We start from the raw sequence: 26,627 nt of genomic DNA, 5'->3' as shown, positions 1-26,627 counted from the left end.
AGCCATGAGCTCTCACACACCCAGCAAGTCACTGGAAATTCAACATGGTTTATTACCACCCTTCTGTTATCTATTACAGTATTTATAACCAAGAGGAAGGCCTATTCTTCTCTGTCAGTAAATCTACGCCATAGAACAGAAGAAAAAGATTGTTTTGACTTGTAATCTGGGTAAACCTGACAAGGAGGGAACAGAAAGGCAAAAGAGCAAAAGGCCATTTCATAGCATTTAAAAAAAAAAAGCAACAAAGCTGAAGTAAGGCAGCTGAAATGTTTGAAGTGTTGGTGCTAGAGCAGTTCCCTCTCTTAGTTTTTTTCCAAAGTCACTTTCTAAATAACTATCACCTCCATATACCATGTCATAAAAACTTGGCCACTAGTTTGCAGGTGTTCAGGATCTACAAAAAAAAAAAAAGTAGTGCATCTGACATTCAGTCTCAAAACAGTTAAAAATAACCTGTCTCACTCTAGGGATTCAGGATTCCCAGTGAAACCTGATGAACAAGGCAGTAAGGTGCAACTGCCCCCAACATATCCACTGCATCTCATGTCCATCACCTGGGTGTTCAAGGACTTACACTGTTCAACACCTGTGCACCCCAGCCTTGCTGTCTTGAGATGTTTTTCACCCCAATTAAAACTCCAAATCATACACGATACTACATGTAAATTTTGTCATACATGGTGGAAAAAGTAATCCCAGCTTCCTATGGCGTTCACTGGATGAAATGCACAGTTTTAGTACAGCAGAGAACACAGGCATGAGAGTTGAATCTGGGCTTTGAAGCCAGCAAGCTGGTCCCACTACAGTGCTCAGGTTACCCAGTGCTTAGTGTACACCCTGTGACAGGGACTGCAAGAACCTGACAGTCACCAGAGGTCCTTGGTCTCCAGGTGTGACATACAGATATAGGGACACACGGACTCACTCAGCTTTCCCAGCTGCAGGTGAAGAGATGTTAATCACTGGAGAGTGCTCCAGAAAGCCATGACATTGTTATTTCAAAGCCATCCCCAGCCCAGGCCTCATGCATAACATGGTGTCAGAGCTGCACTCAGTGGGCTCAGCTCCCCCCTGAAGAGCTGGCCAGGGGAGAGAGGTCCCATAAGTGTAACCCATTAGGGTTTCTTGTATTTGGCTGATGTACATCGAGCAATCTCCATGTACTATCCTGTCCAGTGCCCCTCCTGCTTCCTTAGTCACTGTCAAGCAAACAGATTTTCTCAAGAGCACAGAAGAGAGTCTGGGAGCAGATCCATTCCCCAGTCTGGAAAAGGGGGATGCTGCAGCTATGGCACGTGCAGGGGATGTGGCTGTGTTGTACCAAACCCCACTGCTCCACCCCAAATCTGCCTCCTGAAGCAGGAGGGCAAGGCACCAGAAGTGCTGTGGCACAGATGGGACCTCAGCTGCTCTGGCTGTCACACAGCCTACACAGGTGAGAAACCTGTATGAGCAGCCATAGTCTCCATATAGATATCCACCTCCACAAGCACTGATGACCACTGGGAAGAGGGAGACACTGAGAAACATCCCAGTTATTTCTACGACAGCAATCCAGGGGCCACTGTCAGTGGGACCACATCATTGTGCTGAAGCAAATACTCTCCTGCCATACCTGCTCTGCTTTTTCTAAAGCAGTGTGCCCTGTGTACCCAGCAGGGAACAAAGTTGAGTGCACAAGAAGATTCCTTCTGAGGACATATATCAGGTCACTCCTATCCTGGTGCTCACGTCCCAGGGTCCTTTGCCTCAAGATCATGTTTTCATAGAGGTTTTTATGTTGGAAGGGTCCCCTGGACAAGAGCTGGCCCAATCTCCTTCTCGTTACATCAAGTTTCTCAGGGTCATATCCAATTGAGTTGTGAATGTTTCCAAAAGACATGTTGACTGTTTAAAGAAGATCATCTCGCCTCTAGGCAAAACATGTAGGGTTTGAGTTGACCTGGAGGGTGGATCCTGATTTAGACATTTGTGGTCAGCATAGTCCTGATCTAGGGCTGAGCTCTGAGTCATGTCAGCAACACCAGTACTGCTCTGTACTGCCAACTCACTTCCCCATGCAGCCTGGGAGCTTCTGAAGTCATCCAGATTGTTTCCTCTGGTTGAAATCATTTTAACCCACCTGACCAGCCCTGGAAAGGGTGATCCTGCCTCAGACCAAGGTTTTTTTACTGTGGACGAAGAGATAAAGGAAACAGAAATCAAGAGATGACAGGGCTGTCAGTTGAAATAGGGCATAATGGCAAGACAAAGCACAAGAGGAACACGTACAAGCAGTGAAGGCAACATGAACAACAGTGGAGGAAGAGGACACTCAAAGAACATTTATTTTCTTTTAACAACTGTTTTAGTAGTGATGGAAGTTGTATAGACAAGATAAACTTCTTTCATACAGATGCCTCTTGCAGAGTCACCTGGACCAGTGTTTGTCCTTGTACCTCCAAATGGAAGGTGTGCCTCCCACACCCAGGAGACATGTGCCATGAAGGCATAGCCCTAAGTGGAAGTGGCAGCGGTGCTTCCTCCAGTGCTTCAAAGAGGGTGAAGTGGAAACTTCAAGGCACGAAGAGCAGCCACAGACACATAAGAGATGTGATCATCAGTAACGTCTTCACAGCCATGCACCATGCCTGAGCCCTGCTCTACCTTAGCATTGACCTTCCCACAGCAGGGATTCTCCTGTTGCTCTTTTATCCCAAAAAGAGAGGTCAGCAGGAAGCAGGCTGTGAAGTACGGTGCTCCCCTTTCTGCTCCCATCTTCTCTGAAGAAGAGCCTGTGTAGCATGGGGGCCTCAGTGCAACCTGGAGGAGGCAACTGCATGTTCAAGTTTAAAAGCAGATGCTTTGCAACCTCTGTGAGTGAAAAATCAAACAGAGCAAACTAAATAGATTATACTAATTAGGAGATGCAATATCCAGAGAAGAACAAGACAGTATTTCCTTTGGGGGACACTAGCTGTTGCCCAGGTGAAAAAGAAAGTTTTCCCAACTGATCTGCCCTGGCTAACGTCCTTGCAGATATACTTTGGAATAAATTAAGTGAAGTTATTGGCTTGAGTGTGCATAGGCTCAGTTATCCTACACCCTCCAAGGCTTTTCCTATTTAAGCTCAGGCATCAAAAGAACAAACAAAAAATACACTTAGTAATTGAAAGGAAAAATAATGCTCTTTTCCCAGCACTTGGAAACACGGGACGCTGTCTTGCGTTCAGCTAGGAGAGAGCTAAGCCTTGTCGTGGAACTGTAGTTGTAGGAGGTTTTGTTCTGCATCCCTCTGGCCAGGAGGCTGCCGTGGCTGCCTTCAAATTCATCACTGTCCAAAGTGATTCATGGCATTGCTGGTGCAGACCAGGATTCAGCCCCTAAGTCTTGGGCCTCTTGGTGCTGCAATCGCTGACAGCCGCATCAGGACAGCAACTGCTGGTGCCAGTAACATCTGCCACCGCTTGTGCATTTTAAAAATGGAACAGCAGGACTCGGAAGCGGGGAAGGGATGGGAACCAGAGCTCAGAAATGAAACAGCACTATTAAGAACAGGGCGAAGTGCTTGCTGGCACATCCAAGCCTATTTAACACTTCTGGGTGAAAGGCAATGCAGTGTGCTGCAAGTGGATAAATACTACTGAGATCTTTTCATAAGGTTCATAAGGCTTAGTGCTTCTCCCTGGTGTGGTGGAAAGCCCACTGCACTTGCCACAAGCAAACACTATGCTAAGGGACAAATTAGCAGTGGGGGTCTCTTGTCTGACTGAAATCCAAATGAGTTTTAATGCTGCCACCTGAACTCTTCCAAATATTGCAAAACCAGACTCAGTCCTGACAAATCATCCCTGTGGGTGAAGAGCAGAAGGATGTCTCTGCCAGCAGTCCCTTTGCAGGGCTGAAAAGATGTTGAGCTCTCCTTTCCACTCTCCTGCTGCCCCAAACCACTGGGCTACCAGCCCAGGGGAGGCTCTGACGCCTGCCCACAGCAGCTGCCCGGCAGTGCGAGGCTCATCCAGGCTTGCTCTGGGTGCATGGGGATGCTTCCTCTCTGCGGCACTGGAGACCTGTCCTCAGCCTGAGCCACTTGGCCCAGCCCCCTTGCCCTCCTGTGAACTGCCGTTTACAGAAACAGTTTCCCCTTTGGCCTCTGTTTTCCCTTGTGTAGAGTCTTCCCAATTAGTGACAGGTTTTTGGCTACTTACTAAATGAGTCCTTTGCTTATACATTAAAATATTCTTCAGCCTGTTCATTTGGCATCCAAGTGTTTAATCAGTGATTGCACTTAAGGGTAGTCTGTATTTTTATTATCTATTTAAGCAGATGAAAGAAGGCTCTTTTCTCTTTTTAAAATTATTATTAATTAAGAAAATGCCTAGACTTGTTCACAAGAGGAGCGTGGCCTTGTAGCTCCTAGGCAGGGGCAAGCAATGCTGCTGGGGAAATGTCTTGTACACAATCTTCCTTTCACATCTGGTTATAAAAGATAAGTGGCACTGACATGATCAATGTAATAAACACCAACTGCTGACTTACTGAACCCTCTGCCAACCTTGGACAACTGAAAATGCACTTAGAGCAGCTTATCCCCATTTATTTCTGTAGATAAATATATAAACTAATATATGTAATTAATACATGGAGGCTTCTTTTCTTTGAGGCTAGCATTGATTTCAGCAAAGCATGAGTATGCTGAAAGAGAGAAACAATCAAATATAAAATATATCATTAATTGAAATTTTAAATCCCCTTGAACAGTCTTCTGCTCTTCCCAAGCCATCTGCTTCTCAGCTGGGTGCCTCCTGCCCTTGCAGCAGGATCACAGCCCTGGCCAGACAGTAGGCACCAGGACAAGGATTCAATTTTACAGCACCTTCCCCACCACTGGTTTTAGGTCAGCAACAACTCATGTTTTCTGCCTCTAATATTCTCCTCACAGCTTTCCATGGCATTGCTCTTCCTTTTGGGAACGGGGGCTGTGCTCAATTCCTTTCCCTGTTGCTGCAAAGAATTAGACACCAATTCCTCCACAGGTTCCCCTCTCGGCTGAGGGAGCCCCCCCTTAGCCGCTTGCTCTCCTGCAGGCGGGGGTTGCCGGGCGATGGCATCGCTGGCAAAGGCCTCTGTGACGTCCGGTGTCACCAGCACTGTGATGCCCATTGGCCACTGCGGTGGGGGGCTGCACCACTGTCCTTGTGCTGTGCTTGTTCATCTATCTATCTATCTATCTATCTATCTATCTATCTATCTATCTATCTATCTATCTATCTAATCTCCCACGTCCCTGCCACAGTGCCCGCTGCCACCACCTTCTGACCACACACCCACCCAGCTGCCAGCCCACCGCTGCACTGGCAGCTGCTCCCACCCGACACCTCTCTGCTGGCTATGGGGCTGCCTTCCTATCTGGGAAAGAAGTGATGGGAGTATACAGGTCCCTTTGGAGGTGTGACTGTGTTTGCAAGTTCCCTTTGCCCTCCTTTAAGCCCAAGACAGACGCTCACGCGCACAGAAGTGCTAGCTCCTCTGCTCTGCCCTGCTTCTTCCGCTAGAGCCCATGACAGCAGCTGAAACCCTCGGAGACAATCTTGTCTTGCATTGGAGCCAGCACTTGACTTGAGAAGGGATTTTCATCAGCTTTACAGAGCACTATTACGCCATTACTTCAAGTGCCAAGTGCTTCTATTGAATTTAAACCCTGGAGACTTCCTTGGAGAGGATCCTTGCAGGCCATGGCCCTCTGTGCAATCACTCCTGGACCCTCCAGTGGCAATCAGCTGTCAGTCAAGGCTCCAGGCAAAGACTCCTGTCACAGGCAGTTCCATTGGTTGAGTTTTGAGACAGAGATTTGAGGCACCTGGAATCACCATTCCTGTACTGTTCAAGCCCAGGGCTGCCCCTGGGTCTGTGAATAATCCAAAGAAGCTGCTGATCCCCCCAAACACTGCAGAGACCAGCGGATGCTTCGGTCTCCCTTCAGCCTAGTGTGCTTGTCACACTTGTGTTTCCGGGCTTGGGAGAAGAACCGAGAAAAATCCTGCTGGCCAAGAGTTTTCTCAAGAGGTGGGTTTCACCTGCCCTGGGACCATCACTGCCCCAGACCCTGCACTGGCAGCCCCAGAGCTTTCCAGTGTTTCCCACGGCACAGTGCAGGTCCAGGGCACCATAAATCCCATCCAGACACATGCAAACCAGTTTCTCTTCCTCCCTATAAATGGCTATTAGTAAAATTGATATTGTCTGCCTATCCTGGGCACATCCAGGAGCCTTCACCTTCAGTCCTCCAGGAAGACACAGCATGTGCTGAGCCTTGCTTGTCCTGGACATCATGCAGAGGGATAGACCACCGGGGCAAAGCACATTGGTGGGACCCTTCTGCTCAGAGGGTCCGCTGTAAAATATTTAATATCAGGCATTTAAATGAGGCTGTGCTATGTGTCACCCGGGGATGCTGTGCCAGGTGGCACTCAGGGATTAGCTGAGCTTCATGGGGAGCCTGAGTCACCCATGTATATTTGTCTCATTACTCACCTCAGAGAGCATCCCCATGTGGGCTTACAGGGGATCAGGGCAGTGGCAGCTTTGGCTGAATGTCAGGATCCCAAAGGTCTCATCATGTACGTGGAGTTGTCCAGGCAAGGAGTAGCCCCGTGAGGGTACAAGCCAGGAGGAAAGGTTCCCTCAGACGTACATGTAACATCTTGAACTCACTGCCCTTTTGCACAGACCTTTGAAACAAAGTTGGCCAAGCCCACCTGTTTTAATAAGAAAAGAACAAATATCAAAACAGTGACCCTACAACAATGTGAAAATTACTGGTGGAGAAAAGAAGAAAATGTTATGGTCTTTTTTTTTAAACTAGGATTTGGTTTTCTCCCAGGACTATCGACATGTGGTGTTGGGTCTGTCAATTAGCTGCACAGCGGTGGTGGCACTGAAGTTGGGGCCTTCTGTTCCAAACCCTTTTCAAGGCAGAAATGCAAGTCAGCCCTGTCCTTGCGGCCTACCTGGGGCCATTGCGGATGCTCCTGCCTCAGAGCCACCAAAACCCGGATCTGCAGAGAGCTGCATCCCAGGGAAGCCTGCACTGAGGAGAGACTTCCAGGTGCAATCCCACTGAAGGTGGCTCAGCAGAAGACAATTTCCCAAGGTTGTCAGTACTCTATGAAGCTTCTTGTTTGGAAGCACCTAGTTGGCTAATCCCTTCATTTTGTGGTGTTTTGGTTTTTTTTTTCCTGAGTTTCTCTGTGAGGGCAAATGCCAGTCCCAGTGGTTTCTGACAGCAGGCAAGACTTACCTTGTTGAGTCCTACCGATTTCCTATTTTCGATCCTTGTGAAATTTGCCTCCCACCCTTTGGCGTGGCAGAATGGTGAGCTATTCTTTCTTCTCCTCTTGTCGCCTCCCACTGGAAGCTGGGAAAATGGTAATTTCCTTGGGAAAAAAAAGTGATTTTCCAAAGACCATTGAGACCCTGATTCTGCCTTCATTTTATTCAGGTTTTGCTTGAGTTTAACTGAAGGTTTGTCAGCAGCTACGCAGGTGTAAATCAGAAATAGCTCCATGCCTGACTCATTCAATACTCCACCGCATCTCATCCCATTCAGCTGCTTCAGCACAGACCTTGTTCCTGGGAAGCAGACCTAGGGCCCAGGGTGCTGGGAGGTCAGAGACCGCTCTCAGAAGGGGCTTTAAAACCAAAATCTGGGAGGTCACTACTGGTGCCCCCCATCTCCTGGGTTATCTGCACCCATTGACAGAGCACGACCTGCCCATCCCCCGGCCGGTGGGGCTCTCCCAGCCGCCTGGCCCGTAAGTCTTCAGATGTTGGCTTTGCTGCCTCTGCCAGATGGAAATAATGGAGGAAACAAATGTTTTCCCAAAAATAGTGCCTCCCTTTGTGGCTTTGAACAGCCATGTGTCACTCGCACTCCTGCTGAGTCTGGCTTTAGGTACAGCTGGCCGCTCCGGGTAAGGAGGGCTATTACTTCTTCCCAGAACAGATTGCCCATACAATGGACAGACTTTGTATGCAATGACTAAATCTCTATTTAAAAAAAAAACAAACCAATGAGAGGAGCTATTGAACCAACAGGCTGGGCCGGGATGGAGGCAGCATGAGGCTGCACCAGCCTGATGGGAGTCCAGGTGGGGGTCCCCACCAGCCCCAATCCCCTTGCCCAGAGCCCACCAAAACCCTGCTGGTGCATGTGTACATGGGGCAACCGCTGTGCACCGAGGGGTGGCCATCACATTGATGTCCCCATGCTCCAGCCCTGGGCATGGGAGAAGGTGCTGGACAAGCTGAGAGGGTGGAGGGATGGAAACCACGGCAGAAGGAGGGAAGGGAGCAGAGGAAGGTGCCACTGCTCTGGGTGTCCACTGAAGCTCTGATTTGAGGTTAAACACAGCACACGAACGTAAAACAAACAGGTGGGAGAGTTTGCAAAGCATGCAGAGGCTTTTCACTCCTCCTTCACTCCTGTGAGACCTGCCTGGGGCGAGCAGGCATGGGGATGAGCTGGTGGGGAAGGCAGAGAAGAACATTCCCCCAGCCCCTGCGCTCCAGCTCCTAATGAAATTCATGCAAATTTTAGAAAGCGATTGAGATGTCTGGAGCTTCCTTTGCCTGTCCCTGGCTTATTTCTAACAGAAGCCGTAATGAGATGCCTAGAGGACAGGATCATTTAGTTTTCTTTACAGTAATCGCAATTTAGATGCTCCATAATACAATAAGAGTGAGAAGGGAATGGCAACCAGAACAGCTTGCTGGCCTGTTAGGCCTGACGAGCTGCAACACAGAGGCCAGGCAGGCAGGCCCTGCCATGTTGGGAATACCGCTCTGGCTTCCTATCTTGCAATAAAACTGCCCGTTGCTGTCCCCACCAGCCAAGCACACCGACCAGAGGCACAACTGCCCTGCACACCTTGGTGCCCCAGCCACCCCGCAGAACCTCTCGTGGTACACAGAAGCCCAGCACATAGCAAAAGACAGCAGCTTCCAGAGGCAAAATAATATATTTCAGCTCCTAGCGATGCAGCCAGGCCTCTCTGAGGACACTTGGTCTCCTGAGTGTGTGCCCAGTGTGGCCTGAGCACCCCGCAGCACTGAAGCCAGAATGCAAAGACATGTCTGCCCTTGGAAAGTCCTGGCTTGCCTTGCAGAGTACTGCCTTCAAGCTGGGAAATTTTACCTACAAACCAAGAACACAGAGCTTAGTGCTTATATATTTCATCCATAGACTTACCTGCAGCTATCTGTGAAACAAATAAAACTCCTCCCGCACTGTGCTGACTTGTGAGCATTCATTTGGCTCCCTTTACATCCGGGCAGGGCTGATGTTCATCAGCTGGGCAGCAGCTGCAGCTAATGTGTGTATAACATATAGCACAGAGCTCAGCCAAGCTGCACCCTTATCTACTCCTGCTCTGAAAAGCAGAAAGTCCCCTTTACTGATTAAAAGACCAGGAAAAGGCCTGACCCTTCCTCTCCCTGAGCAGCTGCTGGTGCCGTTAGCGCAGGATGACCCTGCTATTTTGCCTTTTCCTTGTTGCCTCCAGCCCTGCAAGAAGTAAATCAGCTCAGGTACCAACACTGCTGCCAACTGCTCCTGGCAGGACTGCGTTCAACTGGTTTCACCTTCCCCTAACCCTCACATGTTTATATCTTCAGCAAAAAAGCAGGTTCAGTACGATTTGTCTCTGCCTTTGTTTTCTCCAGCAGTAACTTCTATTTCGGTAGATGATGGAAAACTAAAGGACCATCACCAAGGATATCCTAAACTCATGCTCGTGACCACTCGCTGTCTCCCGGGGCTCCAAGTGTCGGTGTAAATTCAGCAACATCCCTTGCCATGTGCCAGCCACTCAGGAGCTGCACAGGGCTGAGGAGCAGCTCTACCTCCTTCCTGTTGAAGCCTGCGCCTCTCACAGCGTCCCGCTCTGCCAGTCTCCATCTCCTAAAAATCTGGTTTATAATTTTGTGGAGTGATCTGGGAGCCTCAGCCAGTTGTGAAGCACAGCAGGAGCCAGGCTGCTTAGATCTATCAGCATCCGTGCGTGAAGGAAGAAGCATGTCCATCGAGGAGATATCCCGTGCTGGGAGATGTCCTGGGGGCAGGACAGCAGGCAAAGAGGCCCCAGCCCCGGCAGGAGCAGCCATGGCCCCAGTAGCTCTGCAGTAGGTGGCTGAGGGGCTCTTGGCTGGCATGTCAGCTCTGCCAGAGGCATTGCGAAGGGAGAGTCTACTCTCTAAAGATAGCAAAATCACAACCCTTTTTTTTTTACTGTGGTTCCTTCAGCAGCTTTTTCAGTTGCCATTCATATCCCCGTCCCGCATCACCCCATCAGCTCTCCTCCATCTCTCAGCTGCCAGACACATTTAAGGTGCCTGCCAGGCTCCTGGCAGCAATCTCTTTCCTTCCCTCAATCCCTCCTGTGCTGCCCATAGCCCAGCAATGCCACAGAGGAGAGCTGGGCTCATGGCCCGTGGTCCCCATTGCTGTCCCTAGAGATGGGGCAAATGATGCCACAGAGCCATTTCTCCAAGACGTCTGATGTCTTGGATGCAGTGAAGTTGGCACAGGTTTTGCACATCACTGCGATGGAGTACTGCAAGTTAGCACGTTGTCCTAGGGTCCTTTCCTGTGTCCACAGTGGATACTAATTAATTGATTTAAAAAAATGTATATTAGACTTGTAGTCTTACACTAATTAGGCCTGCTGCTATGATTCTTCACTGTAAAACTGGACTTAAAAATGGGGCTGCCCCTCCTGGAGAGGCAGGTGGTGTATGGTCCCTCAGCAGCCCTCATTGCCTGCACCACCCCAGCACAGGGCAGGGCAGCGGCACGGCCACCCACTCCAGCCTCTGCGAAGCCCTGGGTTTCCAGCCTTCCTCCACCCACGCTTCTGGAGAAATAAACTTTCCATTACCTTTTCCCTCACTCTATTTTCTCCCTTTACAAACCTAGACTACTACCTCATTCTCTGGTAATCACAGCTAGTCACTCTCATTTAGCTTCCACGCACAATACAAAAGCACGCCCTAAGTGCCATATTTAGCACCAGGGTGTGCTCACTGGTGATGGTGGATATTTTCCCATTGCTTCCCAAAGATTTCTTGATTTCATTGATGTTCCTGCTGCTCCAGGATGGCTGCACAGGGCACTTCTCCATGACAAAATGGTCCTAAATGGTTGGCTTTTACCTTATTTGCCGCGATGTTCATGTGAGTATCCTCAGACCTGAGCACTGTCCTGCCCTTCCCGAAGCAGAGCTAGAGGTGTGTGTGCTACCCGGGGCGCCGGCTGTAGATCCCCGCTGGCATGGGATGCCTGTGGCACGTGCACAGGGAGGGAAATTCTGTTCTTAAATTTCCATCCAGCTTCTGGGACATGACTTGGCGGCTCTGCCAGACGCAGCATTGTGCTGGCTGGGTGCCATTTAGCACCTCGTTGACTATCCCTGCCTGGGCTGCACGTGACATTGCAAACACTGCCATCACTGCGGGGAGCCACACCAGGCAAGCGCTGGAGAGCAGCTCCTGCCCGTGCCCTTGAACCCGTACAGCACTTCTGTGGCACCAAGAGTTCAACATTCATTTCATGTGGTTTCTTTCTATCAGTCCCAGACAGCTGATGTGAAGGGGTGTCTGCGTAAATGCCCACGCAGAGCTGGGGGGAAGGAGTTCGCCTCTGTGGAACGGGCTTGGGGATGGAAGAGAAGGCAGGAAAGGGAAGGAGAGGAAGGGAGCACCTGCCCACAAAGTACAGCAATATTTCAAATATCGTCTTTTTCCTATTTCAGCCTAACAGGTTTTAAATAAAGCATCGTTTCAGCTGTTTTTGCCATTGTTAAAAAGAGTTTTTTGAAGTCTGGTACTGCCTTGCAATGACAGGTAATAGACAGATCTATTGATAATGACACAGTGCATGCATGAACAAGCATTTAAAATCTTTCTGGGCTGTGAAATACCTAACAGTGCCAGAAAAAAAAAAAACACCCCGCTAATACTGTGGGTGTGTGCTAAAACGTGTAGTTCTTTTCTTGCTAATTCTTCCAGGGTAGTGGGAAATGTTGCAGTGCAGCTGACAGCATCTCTCAAGTAATGAAATGCTGCGATTCAATGGTTTTTCACACTCGCAATGGCATCACCTTCTTCCCATTTGTATTCCTCCAAGAGGCTTAGCAAGATGAGAAAACCTACTTCAGAAGCAATTTCAGCATGTCTGCAATTGACTTGTGTATTTGGGTTTTTTTTTTTAAGGCTTTATCTGCTGTAACACCTCTTCTTATGCTGGAGGGAATTTAGCAAGGGGTAAATAGCTAATTTCATTAGCAGATGTAATTTCTCCATAGTGTGAGTTCTTCTGATTAAATCACACAATAAAATGCTAAAAAGGAGTCTCATTCTAAGCTTTTTGAAGGGCTACCAAAGTGACATTTGCAGAGGAGATTTGTATAGGTCTAAGCTAGAGAAAGGTGATAAGTTTTGAGGAGGTCTAGGTAGGACAAAATGAGGATGACTCAGGTTTAAAACCAGTGGGGTTTCTTTTATCAAATACTTGTCATGGTTGCAACAAAAGAGTTTATGCAACTCCAACTGGAGGAGCAAACCATTAGCGCAATGGGAGGTCAGTGGGGGGGAGCATTATTATCTGACAGCTTGCGTTGTAAAACTATTTTTCCTCCACACCAAGGAGGCATTTATCTCTGAATTTTTACACGATGAACATGCAAAGCACAGATTTAAGGGCATCTGATAATGTTAATCTAATTATAGTTCTACTCCAATATCCCTTAAATGCTTCTTCAGTTCTTTTATCAAGAGACAGAATTCTCTATGAGCGAAATAGCGATATGAGGAAAATGCCAGTTCTTGTTACTGAAGAAGCCGAGTGTTTCAGTATAGCCTGGTGCTATGAATCCTGAGGATCTAGCAGCATATTCTATGTCCCTCCCTTTAAAGGAATTGTAGGGAATATTTCTGTTGATTTTTTTTTGTTTGTTTATCAGCCCACATGCTTAATATGTGAGTTCTATCTCCCAAGCTATTGTGCATCTGTCACGGTAACACATGTGATGTTTGGTTATTAAATGACAGGTAATGATAGCCGACCGAGCGTATCAAGCCAAGGTGCCGTGATTGTAGGCTTGACTGTACGTAATTATCAATGGGAATTGCAGGCCAGTGACATCAAGAGCTAAGGTACGCAGAGGTTTTGGTGCCCAGTTTGCAATGCCAGTGACCTGGCTTCCAGGAGTACCCAGCACCACGTTGTAGGTCGTGCTGGACACAGAGATCTTTCTGGCTCCATTGCTTCGAGCTCGTTTCTGAGACTCCTCGAACTCTCTGGTCTTCCCTGAACATGTGCTCTCACATCCAGCTGGAAGCACTGACGACAGCAGCAAGCTGGCCATGCTGCTTGCCCTCTCCGCTGCCTCTCCGTGAGCCTCCATGAGCAGTCTGGTGGAGGGGGGTTGTCTTGTGTTGCAGGTGAGTGAGAAAAATGTGCCATTGGGGAATTAAAGAACATGATGTCAGCTCTTTCATAAACTCATTTCTGTTGGAAACAAGCCAGATTTACTGCTGTTCCAACACCTCATCACAGTTATGCTTAGAAACCTCAGATGTGCAGACAGGGACTCCCATCTTCCCGTCCTCTTGTACCAACTTGCTTGGCATGTCTTGCTCCTCACCTGATGTTCACGATCCTGGTGCAACCACCACAAGACTTTTCCCTCTTTGTAGCCTTTGGTCACACAGAGAGTCCATCAAGTGGAATTCTTCTGCAAGCCTCTCTCTTCACCAGCCTGTTGAGTCCATCGCTTTGAAAACTGGTGACTGGAAGTAGACACGTGTTTCAGATGAAATCTCACCAGAGCCCTCCTCAGCCTTCCCAATGCCTTCCTACCCACCTACCCACTCCAGTCCTCCTCTCCCAATGTATTATCCTTGCCTCTATCTTAATTAGGTCACTTACATTTGCAGGACTGACAAATGGGGCTTTGGAAGGGTGTTTAATTATTTAATGTATTATTTCCCTGCTCAGAGGAAGGCCACACAACTGGGCCATCCCTAGTGGCTGTCCAGCCTGTTCTGAACAATTTCTGAGACAAAGATGATGTAATTTCCCCAAGATGCACTAGAATGGGCCTCCAGTTAGTTAGGGTGATTTGTCTATCAGCCCCTATAAGCCTTCCTTGCTGCCAAACATGGTAATGTCACCTGTCATTGCTGACCTTTGAGAATAGCTCATTATAGCACCCCCTTGCACAGACACACAGATAGCACGCTCCCTCTGGTCTTTTGCATACAAAACATACCCAAGTGCTTTAATTTCTTCCTCACAGGTTAAAAACCATCTGCTTTTTTTCTCGCCTGGACTCTTTCAAAATTGTCTGCATCGTACTCAGAGTGTGGCCCTACAGTCCAGACACGGTGCCAAGCTAAGGCTTCAGCACGGCTTAGCCTGGAGCAATGATTAAAACCCTCCCCATACAAATACGCCTGCTGTTAACATCTTCCAGGCTGATCTTTGCTTTTTATGCAGCAGTATCACAATTTGATTCATATTTGGTTTGGAGCCCAGCTGTAATATGCAGATTATTAAGTCCAGAACTGCTGCTTATCCAGGTATTTTTCATTTTCATTTCATTTGTGCTTATTTATTTCCCTCCTGAAAGCAGTATTTTCCACTTTTTTTTCTTCACAGCAGTTTATCTCACTGATTCCTGACCTTCCCTCCAATTAATCAAAACCATTTTTGAATTCTAATCAGGCCTCCCAGCCTGCAACCCTGGCGAGCTGATACATTCGTTGGTTTTAGAAATGTAGCCTTTAATCCCTTTGTTAATTGCATTAATGACAATATTTGCCAGAAACAGCCAAGGGACACTCCTTCTGGGTTCTCCTCCTTTCCTCCAGGTTTGTTATTTTCTATCCCCTCCTGCTCACAGAAAGCAATCAATGAAAGCTGCACGCTCGTTCCTGTACTTTTGGGGGCTTTCTGCCAGTGCCAGTGCAAGTATTTAACGACTTTGTGAGGGGATTATTCACTCCCTTCTCCGCAGTGAAGTTCCGCAGTCTGCAGTACTCCTGTGCTCATGGGAACTAGCCAATTCACTTCCCACTGAATTCCCTGTGGCTGGTGATTGCGTCCTGATGACCCGCTCAGTTGAAGACACGGTGTTCAGTGCTAATCACTTTGCACATACAGTCAATTGCTTTGATTTCATGATCAGCCTGAAGCAAACCGAACTACATAACAGCCTGTGGCACGGGGACGCACAGGCCACCCAGTTATTACGACAATCACGTTCCACTTGAGGCTGGGCAGAATTTTTGCTCCCTGGGGAACAGACCAATGCAGAAGTGATGGAATTGCTCAGTGCACAGCCACAGCCTGCTGTGGCTTGCTAAGGCTGTCCCACCACCCGTGGCACACGTGATGTGGCATTAGGAACCACACTGCACGCTGGCAGGTCAGGTATCTCACAGCAGTTGTACACCTTCTGTAGCCTGGAATATCTACAAGAACGCTCAGTCACTTCAGTGCCTTTGAATGTTTACAAAATCAAACCATCAAATAAGAATCCCAGTTACGAAATTTATTATTGTCAAATGTTCAGCTGTAGACACTCAGAAATGTAGCACTTTATACCCTTTGTTTAGATGGCCAACTTGAAACTACAAGTCATCTACAGTCACCCGCACTCTAATGGCAATGAACGTAAATGCACAATGCTGGCTTGAAATAAAACATGAAATAATATGGTATCAATTCAGTGGCAAAAAAGCAATAATCCATCATAAAGTGCTGAAGAAAATTTGTACTATTGCCAAAAAGCATTTTGAAGGAAAGAACGAACGTATTTCATATGAAAAATGTGAGCAGTATGAAACAACTACCTAATAACATGAACGGACATCGTCAGTCCTTCCTGAAAATATTTCTGCCGCAATGGCATCAACCTGCTCCCCTGCACGCATTCACGTCAGCGGGGCTTGTCCTGATCTCACGCAGTGACCCCCGCTGTGGTAGTTCACTGTGGTCATCAAAAAGAGTTAGAGACAACCTCTGGCAGAGAGACCAACCCACGGAAACCTTCCCTGACCATTTGCCCAGTTTGTTCCAATGGCCCTCGGCGACCTATCAGTCCTCGGTGACTTTTTCCAGTTGACCCACCTGTTATTTGAAGACTCAAAACTGGACCTGGTAGCCTGAAACCACTTCAACCCTGTAGTAGTTTTTTGTTACTTTTGTTACCTGCTTGCCCTGATTGAATTTGCTCCTCTTTCATGAAAGTAATTTCAAGTTTTAATCCCATTTTTTTGGAAGTGATTAAACGATCTCCAGTTGATATAATCCACTAATTTAATAATCATCTTTTATATAGTGCGTCATCAATGGAAGTGACTGAATAATACCAAAAGCAAGACAGGTCCTTATGGAACAGTATTTTTTCCAGCTTGATGATGAAAGACTGACAGCATTTTTCTGAACAGCCTGACCAGGTTTGTAGTATTTCATAACACTTCAAATGAGGCCGTTACCTCCTGCTTTGCTTTTAAAATGTCATGTTAAAGCAGCTGTTTCTCTCTTTTATCCTGAAGCTCATGACACTGCTTTTCAAGAAAATTATTTCAAAAGTGTGATTATTAACAGATTTTTACTGGTAGATGTAAACCTAGCTCTAGATTTATTTTTTTTAATTGACTACTTAATTCAATGATTATCCCCCTTCTGTGAAGCCTGAAGGAAAAAGACGTTGAACATTTCGGTTTCCCCTAGATTTACTATTTCCTTTTCTTTTGTTAAATAACGGACTCAACATTCCTTCCCTTTCTAATATGGGTTTTACTAGGCTTTAGCAGTAATAATTTATTTTGTGTTTTTCTCTCCATTTTCTCATGTATCTGTGCTTTTACATTTATTCACAGCAAAATATGCCCCATTTCTATTCTTGTTGATTTTTCTGTTTAAAGAACTTCTGAAACAGTCATAATAGCCTCTTACTATGCTCCCTGGTTTCCCACTGCATTGGCATAATTTGTCATTATGTATCCTTTTATTAGTTCTCAAAGATGATAATCATTTATCATTCTGATTGTTTCCGCCATTCTATAAAGTATCCTGGAGTGAATTTCATCTGTCCCTACTTAGATGTGAATTTCCAGCTTTTAAAAAATGTGTCTTTTCGAAGAATACCTGCTCTCCTGAACCCTGTTCCTCTCCCTCAGATGCCTTCCTGGGGAACCACACTTCACAAACCTTTCTGAGTGTAGAAGTGAGCTGATTTGAAGTCCATGTAAATTCTATTGTACAGGTTGCCATCTTTGCCTAAAATTACAAAATTCTATTTTGTAACTAAGATCAAACCAGTTTCTTCTTCCAGATTAACTCACTAGTCAGAATCAAACCTAAAATAGTCCCCCTCAAATTACACCCTCCATGAGACAGTGCCCTTCCTCCTTTGTGGGGACATCTGTACAGTTTGCATGCTGCCATAGCATTTTCTGCATGTATTACAAAGAAAGCATCTGTTCCAAGATGGACACCAAAGGAAGAGAGCTTCCATCGAGGCCAACAGTCTCCCTTTCAGGGCAACTCATCTGCCACCTAACATGTCACATTTCACCTTTCTGAAAGTTAAATACTCTCTGCTACTCTTCAGTCATAGAAAATTATCAAGTTTTGGTAGCAGTTAGCATTTCTTGGGAAGGAATACAAGTTTTCTGTTCCATTATCCTTAAGAATAAAGCCAGAAGTAAAAATGGCTGCATATGATATTCTGGAGAAATTCTAGTTCTGACCATTACTCTCATCTCTAATACTGGAATGACTGAGGCTACTTTGTGAGTCTACATAATGATTCTCATACACACTACAGAATCAAGATGTCAAACACAAAGGGAATCTCTCAAGTCTGGATAAAGTCTCTTCTTCCCACTAGAATACTTAGTCCACTGATCGCACCTATTTCTTTCCATTAAATACGTTAGATTTAGAATCCAATACCAAACAGAAGAAAAAATAGCAGTGCAGCATAGAATAGGCTGGTACTTAGGCTGGATAGAAAAAATAATTTTTATTAAATAATACCTATCTTTAAAAGTTAAATGAGTTGTTAAATTAGTTTTGAGACTGATCTTTGTATTAATAAAAGGTGCTGGTTAAATAAGAGCTGATAAATTACTCTAAGCCAAATAAAAGGAGTTTGTAGTTTTGGGCTTAGAATGAAGAGCTGCTAAAATACACGGGCTACTGGGAACCAATACAGATGTCAACATAAAGATTTGTCTAACCAAATGAAACGAGAGAAATAATAATATTAATTTGGTTATTTCTAAAGTGCCAACACTGTAAGTATGAAAAATAAATAGAGAAGATGGAAGGAGAACACCACCACCATTCAGTAGATTTAAACTTACTCTTTATGATGCACTTCCATCAAAATTTGTAGTTGCCAGGTATCAAATTTCATTCATGCAACATCAATCCACTAGGAAATACATACTTTGGTGAGAAAATTAAAGTCCATATTTATGTAAAAACTATTTTGAAATAAAAATAAAACAAGATTTATTTTTACCAAAAAAAACCACCTTTTTTTTTTTTACTAACGGAATAATTATCTGGAAAAAGTAATTTCCCACATGAGATAGTTAAAGGAAGTTAAATATATTTAAAAATGGAAGATTCTGCATTTACATAGTTATATGCCATTAACAGTGAAGATATGCTTTCTGGCAAAAAACTTCTCATGCTTAAAAAACGCACCGTAGTTTTATACTGTACATTACAACATACAGTAGTAAGAAACAGAAGTAGTAAACAGGTTATATGCAAAGAAAGAAAGTTACATTACAAGACAGTTACAACTGTGACACAAAAAATTAAAACGTCCAGTTTTAACAGTATTTGAAGGCAATTCACAATCATTTCAGGAGTTTTGTGAAATTTAAGGCCATTAGTTCTAAATAAAATGTATCTGACACAAACTCACAAAACCGTGTATTCTGTAAAAACTGTACATGCAAAACCATTTTATAATTATATATGAACAGGCATATAATAAATTTTTGGGTAGTTCCGTACACGAAATTGTGCACAAAGCAACATGGTTGTGCAATTTTTAAACCAGTTAATTAACATTATCATTCATGCACCCTGAATGGAAATGTGATTAAATGACAAATATTAAACCCAAATATTAAGAGCCAGCATCCCTTTGAATGGGCAATCTAGACAAAAAAAAGTTAAAATTTTAAATTAAGTTTAAAATGGTCCATTATAAAACATCTGCTGCAATCACTTCAAAGGCTTTTCTGATGCAAAATTTCCAGTGCTTTAAGGAATGCATGACAAGATTTAATGATCTCAGTGAGTCAACTATAATACTGTGATAGTTCTGATTTGAGGTAATTTTCTTTAATTACTTACAGCAAGTAACTCTTCTAATTTGCTTCAGTAACTAGCTTAAAAAACTGTAAACTTAGATAAACTTAGAAATTGGAGAATCTCTGAAAAAATACACATACCTCCCCCTCAAAGTTTGGAGTTAGTCATAAGTCATATGCAATTGTGTTATTCACATTTTAGGAGTTTATTCTCAAACTGTGAGATGAATGGATTGCCGGGCACTGATTGAAGCAATTCAGGTATTGGAAAACACATGTAGATTTGTCCTTTTCGTAGCTTTCAGCTGTATTTGTCCGGACAAACATTCAAAGAGATATTGCTTCTCTTGTTATCTTGTGACAAACTATTGCAAGCTAGAAGACATGAGTCAATATTCCAAACTTTTATTCTTAAGAATAGTTATAAAAGTACTGAAATTTAAAAATAGTAACATGTAAACATTGATACAGAGTAATAGCATTCCTATACATTTATATACACACAGTAGTCAGAGAGGACAATAACTTCTGAGTTGAAATCCTGACTTGTGCTTTCCCCTCCAATAAATACAGGAAAAAAGTAGGTATTTTTTGGTCAAAAAAAAAAAAAAAAGACTCAGAGAGAACATCAATATTTTGCTCCTAGCATTTAAAAGCTTTCCAGTTGCTCATACAACCACAGGAGAGTTTTGGTATGCGAAGAGAATTTTTCCAGCTCCAAAAAGTTATCAGAAGCTACTGCTGCATCCAGAGACTCTTGGCTTGTGATAAACGCTAAGAACTTTGGAGCAGTCATATCTGAGTCTGCAACACATGAATCGGGGGTGTATAGGGTGGTGGTGCAGGTGATGGCTTTATTCCTCTGACTCTCATGTAGGACAGAAACTGCTCTGGGATCTCAGCTAAAACATCTTTAGCAAGTCTTGCCATGCTTAACACGTGGTTTCCACTTCTGTCAATGTAATCGCGGAATGGCACAAACTACAAAACAAGAGAGACGTGCACACAGGTCATTATGCAGACACAGAATACATCTTACAACATAAAAATAAAGTTTTATCTAGGGAGTTAGAGGACATGAATATGCTACCTTACTCATTTTATATATACACATACATATTTTGTATTTTATATTATATATTTTATATATACACATCGTATTTTTTAAAAAACTGAGATACATCTTCTAATAGAAACAGTGTCCTGCTTTCTCTTGGGTAAAGTTCTTCACACACGCCATGGCTAGCTCAGACTGCTAATTACGTGTTTCATTGATATATATGGTTTGTCTCTCAACCCTTGTCATACAAGAAGATAATTCTGCCTCAGAAAGCTCCTCTTAGCTTTCCTGCTTGTAGGGCTCTCCTACCAGACTGCTTCTGCTCTAGCAGCTTGTGAAGAGGATTTTTGTGATCTGAAGTGAGCAAAACAGAAAGGACGACTTGATACGCTTGACCGTTTTGCATTATTCCTAGTAGAACTAAGAACCACCTGAACACATCTTATATGATACTAACAAATGCACAAAGAATCTAAGCAAAAAGGACTGGATTCAAAAAAGAACTTGTTACGTGATATCCAGATCTGCAATACCTAAAAATTTAGCTACCTAGCTCTGGCTTGGATTTCTTAATCATTAATGAGATGCTTGTGCTACTGGTATAGAAAAAAGAAACAGTCTAGGCTTCTTGATTTTTATTCACATCAGGGAGCATGCAGAGATGTAGTGGGTTAAGCTCACTAATAGGTTATGCCAAGGGGAAGGCTGATTTGCAGTTCTGCTTCTTGCTCAGAGTTTGGAGCCTATCTCAGGGCAACAGCTGGGTGACTTTTCAAAATTGGGATTCAATGTCCAATGTCTGGTACCGATATGCTAGGCTACACTATCCTGGAATTAAAAACCTAATGGTGCCTTTCCCCTCCCCTCACAAAACAGGGAAGATTTAATTGTTAACTGTTGTACTCCAGGGTAAAATTAGAACTGATTGAGAAGTCAGACCCACAGATCTCTCATCTCCTGGCAGTCCTCTCAAATCTGAAGACTATTTTGCCCATTAGACCAACTGGACAAATTTTGCTTTCTTGCATTGCACAGCAACCAAGGCTACAGTTTAAATTCCATTTTTTTAAAAAGTATTTAAGTTTTCAAGACTTAGGGGAACACTGAATTACAGTCAAGAGTTTAGCCTACACTGTATTTCTGAGATCCTGAGAGTTTTCCAGAAAAGACAGAAATAAACAAAATAAACCTACTAAATATATTAAACTCTTTGGGGGTGGGAGGGGGAACAACCCCAAAACGAACCAAAAATGAAGACATAGGTACATTACTAGGAATAAGTATTTTCCTAAAACTTCTTAAATAGAAAAAGGGTAACAAAGAAGCAGAAATGAAATAAACTGAGGAAAAATTGGTAATACAGAGTCCCTATAACACCTACATATATTAGCCAGGAGGGAGTAATGAAGGTCATGTCCTTACAGCAACTGCAGTCAGTAGTAACTATAACAGACACAGCGACCCACTGTTAGCAGGCAAACTTTTCCTTTACTAATTTAATTAAAATATTTCACCATACTGACTGGTAAAATTAACAGTAAAGTTCACTAGCTAATTTTAACTAACCTAATACAGAAAAAAGAAAATTTTTATATTTGAGTAGTTAATTTTATAAAAGCACATCAGTTTTACCCCGGCAGATATAAAATAAAGGTCATACCAAACCTAAGGGTTTGACATTATCCCTTTTTATTTAGTTAGTCTACAAAGTGTTTGTTAGTATTTAGACAGAAAAACAGCACAAAATAATACTGCCTCCAGGTAATTCAATATGGCTCGGGGCATAGTTCTGACTGAAATATATTAATAGTAAATAAACATTTTATTACATTTCTGATATGTAACGAATTAGAAAGAAATACAAAAGGGTATTCACTGCATATTATTTTTTATTTCTGAGCAGAAATTAGGATATTTCTGATGCAAAGCATTTTCACAAATCTTGTTTATAACATTTGAAGATGTCTATCCATTTATGCCCTTTGAATGTAAAACCAGCAGCTTTTGGAGCTGCTGCTGTTTGGAGAAATTATGTGTAATTATGTTGCATATATTTAAATGCATTTAAATATAAGTGCAATTAATGCCAGAGGTATCTGAATTAGCTTTAGAAAATCTGACGTGGCACAGGGCTTTGCAGGAATACTTGTCTGGGGTCCAGAAACACTTCCAGCTGTGGAAGCAGATCTCCACATACTGCTATGTTGAACAGCACTGACATATATAGCATAACAGATTACAGACAGCCCCTCTCTAGCCCAGTATGGACGACCAAGGAACATTACAAAGGCTTTGACAAAATGAGAAACATTATTTCTTGCCTCCTATTCAGCTGTCCTGCTTCTCCTCACCCTTACTTTTATAATTACCTTTTTGACAACACTGACTAAAGCAGCCAGCACGCGTCACTCTTCTAAGAGTTTTGATATGTCACTCTCCCATCACTTGTTTTCTCTGTACGTTGCAGAAATGAAAAAAGACTCTTTCAACTATTGGAAGAAGTAATTCAGGAATCTATGACTTACTTTAATGTATATCCATATGGATTATGAGGGTAATTTAACTGCTCTCATTCTCATTTCTGATCCCCATTTAGGAAAAAAACAGAGAGGGAATTTTAATCTAGTATTTATTGCACTGAGAAGCTTTAAGATCGGGGAAAAAAGATCCGATCATTTTAATTTCCATATATTTATGTAGACTTGTTTATTTTGTATTCTAAACAAAAAGAACAATAAAATCAGGCGTCATATACATGTTTTGAACACTTCCTTGGATTGACATATTGTATCTACCAGCAGTTATCAAATCCTTAAACATTCACATATCAGTTTTTGTAACATTAAACATTTTGAAAGGTTTCAGTTCCTGCATATTTAAATGAAAAGAAACCACACATTCCAAATTTCATCAGCTCCAATCTGACCTTAATTATTATTAAAACATTATCACCTGCAATATGTGCTATTCATATAGCTCAGGGTTTTGTTTTTATATATATATATATTTTTATATATTTATATATATTATACTAACCAAAGATAATATAAAAATCCAACATGGCTTGGAAAGACATAAGTGAAAATAAGCAAGAGGAAAATAAGTGAAGATTATGAATTTTGAGAAACAGAACCAATAAAGGGAGAAGAAGAAATGGCAGATCTAAGGTAAGGTTTGAACCTAAGGATGCCTGTCAGTGTTTAAGAGGCATTTGGACAATGCCCTTAATAACATGCTTTAACTTTTGGTCAGCCCTGAAGTGGTCAGGCAGTTGGACTAAATGTCCATTGTAGGTCCCTTCCAACTGAAATATTCTATTTCACAAATGGATTCAAACACTTCCAGGAAAATATACCTTCCATAGAAGATTTAGTTTTAAGCAGATACCATTCTTTCTACAGTAATCAGGTTGATCCAATTTTTCAATATTTTGCTGCTTTTCAAATGCCAACTTCTTTAATACTTTAGCAAGAAGGGATTAGTGTGTTGAGCCATCGAATGTCTTTCTCTTTGTTTGGTTCCACTTTAGTATCCCATGAAAATAGAAAATGCTTAGCTAGTTAATTTTATTTGATCAAGAAAACAATTACGAAATAAAGTCTGTCCAGGGGGGTGGGTAATCACGATGCAAGATGAAGTGCCTGGAGCATGGATGAAGTACATAGTTTGGACAACCTGTGGAGTCCTAGAAATCGGCAGCTCTGAGGGGCAGGGGAATTATGGTGGGTGTGTATGTGCATGCAAAACTGCCATACCACCCTGCCAGTGGTTGCATAGATTTGAATGACAACTACTTGGCTGACTGAATGACTGCAGAGCACAGGAACAGAACCAGAGAACTGAGAGAGATGGAGGTGTCCGTGGAATGCAGATGAAAGTAGCACTCTTAGGGCTTGTTTCAGTCACGTAAACACAGATCACAGAATCATAGAATGGTTTGGGTTGGAGGAACATTTACAGGTCACCTAGTCCAACTCCCCTGCAGTGAACAGGGACATCTTCAACTAAATCAGATTGCTCAGAGCCTTGTCCCACACAACCATGAACGTTTCCAGGGATGTGGCATCAACAACCTCTCTGGGCAACTTGTTCCAGCTATCTTCTAAGGTTCCTTAAGCACGCAGATGACACTAAGCTGGGTGGAAGTAGTCAACATGGATTCACCAAGGGAAGACCATGCTTGACCAACCTGATAGCCTTCTATGATGGTGTGACTAGCTGGGTCGACGAAGGGAGAGCAGTGGATGTTGTCTATCTTGATCTCAGTAAGGCATTCAACACTGTCTCCCATAGGATCCTCATGAAGAAGCTAAGGAAGTGTGGGTTGGATGAGTGGACAGTGAGGTGGATTGAGAACTGGCTCAACAACAGAACTCAGAGGGTCATGATCAATGGGGCAAAGCCTGGTTGGAGGCCTGTCACTAGCGGTGCTCCTCAGGGGTCCGTGCTGGGTCCAGTCTTGTTTAATATATCCATCGATGACCTGGATGATGGGATAGAGTGTAACCTCAGCAAGTTTGCTGATGATACCAAGCTGGGAGGAGTGGCTGATACACTAGAAGGCTGTGCTGCCAACCAGCAAGACCTGGACAGGCTGGAGAGCTGGGCCGAGGGGAACCTCATGAAATTCAACAAATGCAAGTGTAGGGTCCTGCACCTGGGGAGGAACAACCCCATGCACCAGTACGGGTTGGGGCTGAACTACTGGAAAGCGGCTCTGTTGAGAAGGACCTGGGAGTGCTGGTGGACAGCAAGCTGACCATGAGCCAACAATGTGCCCTTGCGGCCAAGAAGGCCAATGGTATCCTGGGGTGCATTTAAAGGAGTGTGGCCAGCAGATTGAGAGAGGTTATCCTCCCCCCCTACTCTGTCCTAGTGAGACCACATCTGGAGTACTGTGTCCAGTTTTGAGGCCCCCCAGTTCAAGAAGGGTGTGGAACTGCTCAAGCAAGTCCAGCGGAGAGCTACGAAGATGATCAGGGGACTGAAGCATCTCTCTTATGAGGAAAGGCTGAGAGACTTGAGTGAGTTTAGCCTGGAGAAGAGAAGACTGAGGAGGGATTTCATCAATACCTATAAATATCTAAAGGGTGGGTGTCAGGATGATGGAACCAGACTCTTTTCAGTAGTGCCCAATGACAGGACAAGGGGCAATGGGCACAAGTTGGAACACAGAAGTTCCACCTCAATATGAGAAAAAACTTCTTTCCTGTGTGGGTGACAGAGCAGTGGAACAGGCTGCCCAGGGAGGTTGTGGAGTCTCCTTTCCTGGAGACATTCAAAACTCGCCTGGACGAGTTCCTGTGCCCCCGATCTAGGTGTGCCTGCTCAAGCAGGGGGGTTCGACAAGATGATCTCCAGTGGTCCCTTCCAACCTCTACCATTCTGTGATTCTGTGAAATGTCGATCTGCTGGAGGGCAGGAAGGCCCTACAGAGGGACCTGGACAGGCTGGATTGTTGGGCCGGAGCCAATGGTATGAGATCCAACAAGGCCAAGTGCCAGGTCCTGCACTTCAGTCACAACAACCCCATGCAACGCTACAGGCTCGGGGAGGAGTGGCTGGAGAGCTGCCCGGCAGAGAAGGACCTGGGGGTGTTGGCTGACAGCCAGCTGAACATGAGCCAGCAGTGTGCCCAGGTGGCCAAGAAGGCCAATGGCATCCTGGCTTCTGTCAGGAATAGTGTGGCCAGCAGGAGCAGGGCAGTGATCGTGCCCTTGTACTCGGCACTGGTGAGGCCGCACCTTGAGTACTGTGTTCAGTTTTGGGCCCCTCACTACAAGAAGGACATCGAGGTGCTGGAGCATGTCCAAAGAAGGGCAACAAAGTTGGTGAAGGGTCTGGAGAACAACTCTTATGAGGAGCGGCTGAGGGAGCTGGGATTATTTAGTGTGGAGGAGGCTGAGGGGAGACCTTATCACTCTCTACAACTACCTGAAAGGAGGTTGTAACGAGGTGGGGGTCAGACTCTTCTCCTCGGAAAGAAGCGATAGGACAAGAGGAAATGGCCTCAAGCTGCACCAGGGGAAGTTTAGGTTGGATATTAGGAAAAATGTCTTCACCGGAAGGGTTGTCAGGCATTGGAACAGGCTGCCCAGGGAGGTGGTGGAGTCTCCATCCCTGGAGGTATTTAAAAGAAGGGTAGACGTGGTGCTTGAGGATACAGTTTAGTGGTGGA

The 26,627-nt window shown here is 44.4% G+C and overlaps 1 protein-coding gene across 4 annotated transcripts in view; it reads right to left on the bottom strand.

Annotated features, from left to right (window-relative positions):
- Window positions 1-18,405: 18,405 nt before the first annotated feature.
- CPNE8 (copine 8) overlaps window positions 18,406-26,627 on the bottom strand; it is a 115,140-nt gene continuing 106,918 nt past the window's right edge. For 3 of the 4 annotated variants that reach the window (XM_064445397.1, XM_064445389.1, XM_064445374.1), the window contains one exon: window positions 18,406-20,370. In XM_064445397.1, coding sequence (XP_064301467.1) covers window positions 20,182-20,370 — 189 coding nt within the window. In that variant the 3' untranslated portion in view covers window positions 18,406-20,181. Of the gene's footprint in view, window positions 20,371-21,830; window positions 21,893-26,627 lie in introns of all 4 variants that reach the window. The other variant, XM_064445382.1, reaches the window with a different exon arrangement.

Source organism: Phalacrocorax carbo, chromosome 1, assembly GCF_963921805.1.
Source record: "Phalacrocorax carbo chromosome 1, bPhaCar2.1, whole genome shotgun sequence".
In the NCBI taxonomy this organism is placed as follows: domain Eukaryota; kingdom Metazoa; phylum Chordata; class Aves; order Suliformes; family Phalacrocoracidae; genus Phalacrocorax; species Phalacrocorax carbo.
The sequence above is the reverse complement of the archived record's forward strand: the minus strand, read 5'-3'. Positions and strand labels throughout refer to the sequence as shown.